Source organism: Chenopodium album, chromosome 16 (genome assembly GCF_948465745.1).
Source record: "Chenopodium album chromosome 16, dcCheAlbu1.1, whole genome shotgun sequence".
Taxonomy (NCBI): domain Eukaryota; kingdom Viridiplantae; phylum Streptophyta; class Magnoliopsida; order Caryophyllales; family Amaranthaceae; genus Chenopodium; species Chenopodium album.
The window spans coordinates 40225763-40228154 of record NC_137849.1 but is presented as its reverse complement, the minus strand read 5'-3'; the positions used below and the strand labels follow the sequence as shown (position 1 = coordinate 40228154).

The window sequence follows — 2392 nt, the reverse complement described above, 5'->3', positions numbered from 1 at the left end:
TATAAATTTGATCATAAGCTGCTATTATTATTAACCCTGCCCCTTAGTCATGAATAGGTCTACAGTTCAAAGCATGAATGTTCAGTTTGCAAATGTTAGTGCAAGAACTGTGATTCTAGATCATTGATATAATAACTTAGCCAGTAAAAACGTACTAGTAAATTTCTGTAACTTGTAAGTAGTTAGAAATCTTTAAGTTTGACACTGAACATGTACCTTCACTTGATCATACACTCACCGCCCTCGAGGCGAAAATCAGAGCGTAGTTTTAATTATTTAATTAAATTTACGCTCTGTTTTCTTTAAGAGGGACATGCATATAAACTCTCACTCTCATTCATTCAGTTTTCAGGTAAGTGTTTGGTGAATGTTTACATCTAATGTCATGAATGTTGTTAGCTAGGTGGAAGTTGGGTGTATTAATAAACGTCGATTACTATTTTTCCCTTTTTTAGGGAAGAAACCATTACGGTTGATATGTAGTACATCATTTATTTTTTATGATGAGAAAGTACCATAAGACAAGACTAGTAAGACTATTGGTAGCCCATCCCTTTGTGTAATTACATTCTTATGATCAATGCAATAGTAATTATTTTTTCATGCTTCAACCATGCTAAATTTATTTGCATATTGATTGAGATAACTCCTCATTTTTATTTTTGGTATCCTTCATATTATTTACACAAATTAAACTCATAGTTTGACCATTTAGAGTAGAGAGAATGATGATTAAGTGGCAACTAACTAGTAAATTTGACATGATTGTTGCTAATGATCAATATTTTTTTTTTTTTTTTTTTTTTTGCAACATACTAAACAAATATTATTGATATTATTATTTTTTTTTTTTTTTTTTGGCCTAAATAGCTATTAACACTCAACCTTATGATCATTAATTCATATGTTGTTGTGACTAATAAAAATTAACAAGAGAGGCTAAGTCTTGGCTTGAACAGGTCAAGAGGGCTCTGGGATGGAGGGTGCACATATTTGCAGTTGGGACATGTAGGTGAGGATTTACACAGCATCACCAGCATATGGCACCGTTTGCAAGCGGTTGCAACCATCTCCTCTGCATCGTCTGCTGTTTCGACATCGATAGTGTTCGTCTTTCCGGCAGTACTCAGACTCCTGAATAGATTAGGAGAGGCCGACGGTGGTGGTGAGTGGCTAGATTTCTTCTTGATCATCGTAGTTGTTGTGTTCTTTTCTGATGTTGATTTTGAGATATTATGGTTGAGTGAACCACAAGGCAGGTTTAGCTCAAGGTCTAAGCTCATGTGACAGTCTTTAGGACTTGATGGTTCTGAGCTTTCCCTTGGATCTCTCTGTGTTCTTTTTTGTGTTCTTGTGTTGTAGAAGTGTATTTCCCCTGACTGCATGCAATATAAAAAATGTTTAGAATTTTAAAAATAAAATAAAATTGATGAATTATGTTCTAATAGATGGACCATTTAAATATTTAGAATAAGCACGAAAAAAAATAAAAAAAATAAAAAAAACTCCGTTAGCCAAATAGCCTTATCACGGACCTGCATATCGAGGCACCGTTGCCATTCAGATGGCAACGGAGTCTCGAGGTGAAGCTCAATATCAGAGAAAGATTTGGAGGCAAAGGCCGCAACGGCAGTGGCAGCCTTGGGATTCCTCCAATGTTTGTAAGGAAGGATCACCTCCTCTTCATCTTCTGTGTCGTTCCATTTCCTTTTCATATTTCTCTTGGAGTTGGAGTCATCAGTCGTTTCCGAAATTGGGTGTCGTTGATCGTTTAGTTGAAGGAAAGATGTTTGAAATGATACCATCGTTAAGATGTTTTTCTCTCTTTACTACTCTATTCAAAATCAGTTTATGTGGGTGTGTTGGTGTGAGATAAAGTGGGGGTGAGAAAATGTATTTGGGGCTTAAATAGGGCAAAGGAAGAATCTAAGAGGGCAAATATAAAGGTGGATTTTGGGTGGCCCACATTTATTAAATATTAATACTACTCCCTCCGTCCCCAAATGATAGTCCCTTATGGGCAAAAATCACGGGAATTAAAAAACTTAAATAAAAGTAGTAAAATTACATTGGAAATATAAATTTATATTGGATATGTAAAATAGTAGAGAGAGAAAGTAATAAAAGTACATTGAAAAACAAAATTTACATTGAAAACTTAAATTTGCACAAATATTGTTGCAATTGGAGAGAATTTTGATAAAAAAGTTGATATTAATGGTACTTGAAAAAAGCAAATGGGACTATCAATTTGGGACTAAAAATATGCCATAAGAGACTATCATTTGGGGATGGAGGGAGTACGATTTTTCTGTAGTCTTAAAACGTTTGGCGTGCTCAACCAAATTGAAGTTGAAGTTGAAGTTGTGTTTTTAATTCAATTTACTGCACT

The 2392-nt window shown here is 34.6% G+C and overlaps 1 protein-coding gene across 1 annotated transcript; it reads right to left on the bottom strand.

Moving 5' to 3' along the window:
• Positions 1-658: 658 nt before the first annotated feature.
• Positions 659-1895, bottom strand: LOC145585298 (uncharacterized). Its single transcript, XM_081642011.1, has 2 exons — positions 1536-1895; positions 659-1379 (listed from the first exon to the last, which is right to left on the bottom strand). Exons 1-2 carry the CDS (start codon positions 1803-1805, stop codon positions 927-929), a joined length of 723 nt encoding a protein of 240 aa, XP_081498137.1. The 5' UTR covers positions 1806-1895; the 3' UTR covers positions 659-926.
• Between the last annotated feature and the right edge of the window lie 497 nt (positions 1896-2392).

Bases quoted from the DNA above. Each gene is read 5' to 3' on its own strand.
- LOC145585298 (XM_081642011.1), bottom strand. From the start codon at position 1,805: ATGGTATCATTTCAAACATCTTTCCTTCAACTAAACGATCAACGACAC. The intron at 1,380-1,535 runs GTCCGTGATAAG...TATTGCATGCAG, and splicing joins AACGGTGCCTCGATATGCAG to TCAGGGGAAATACACTTCTA.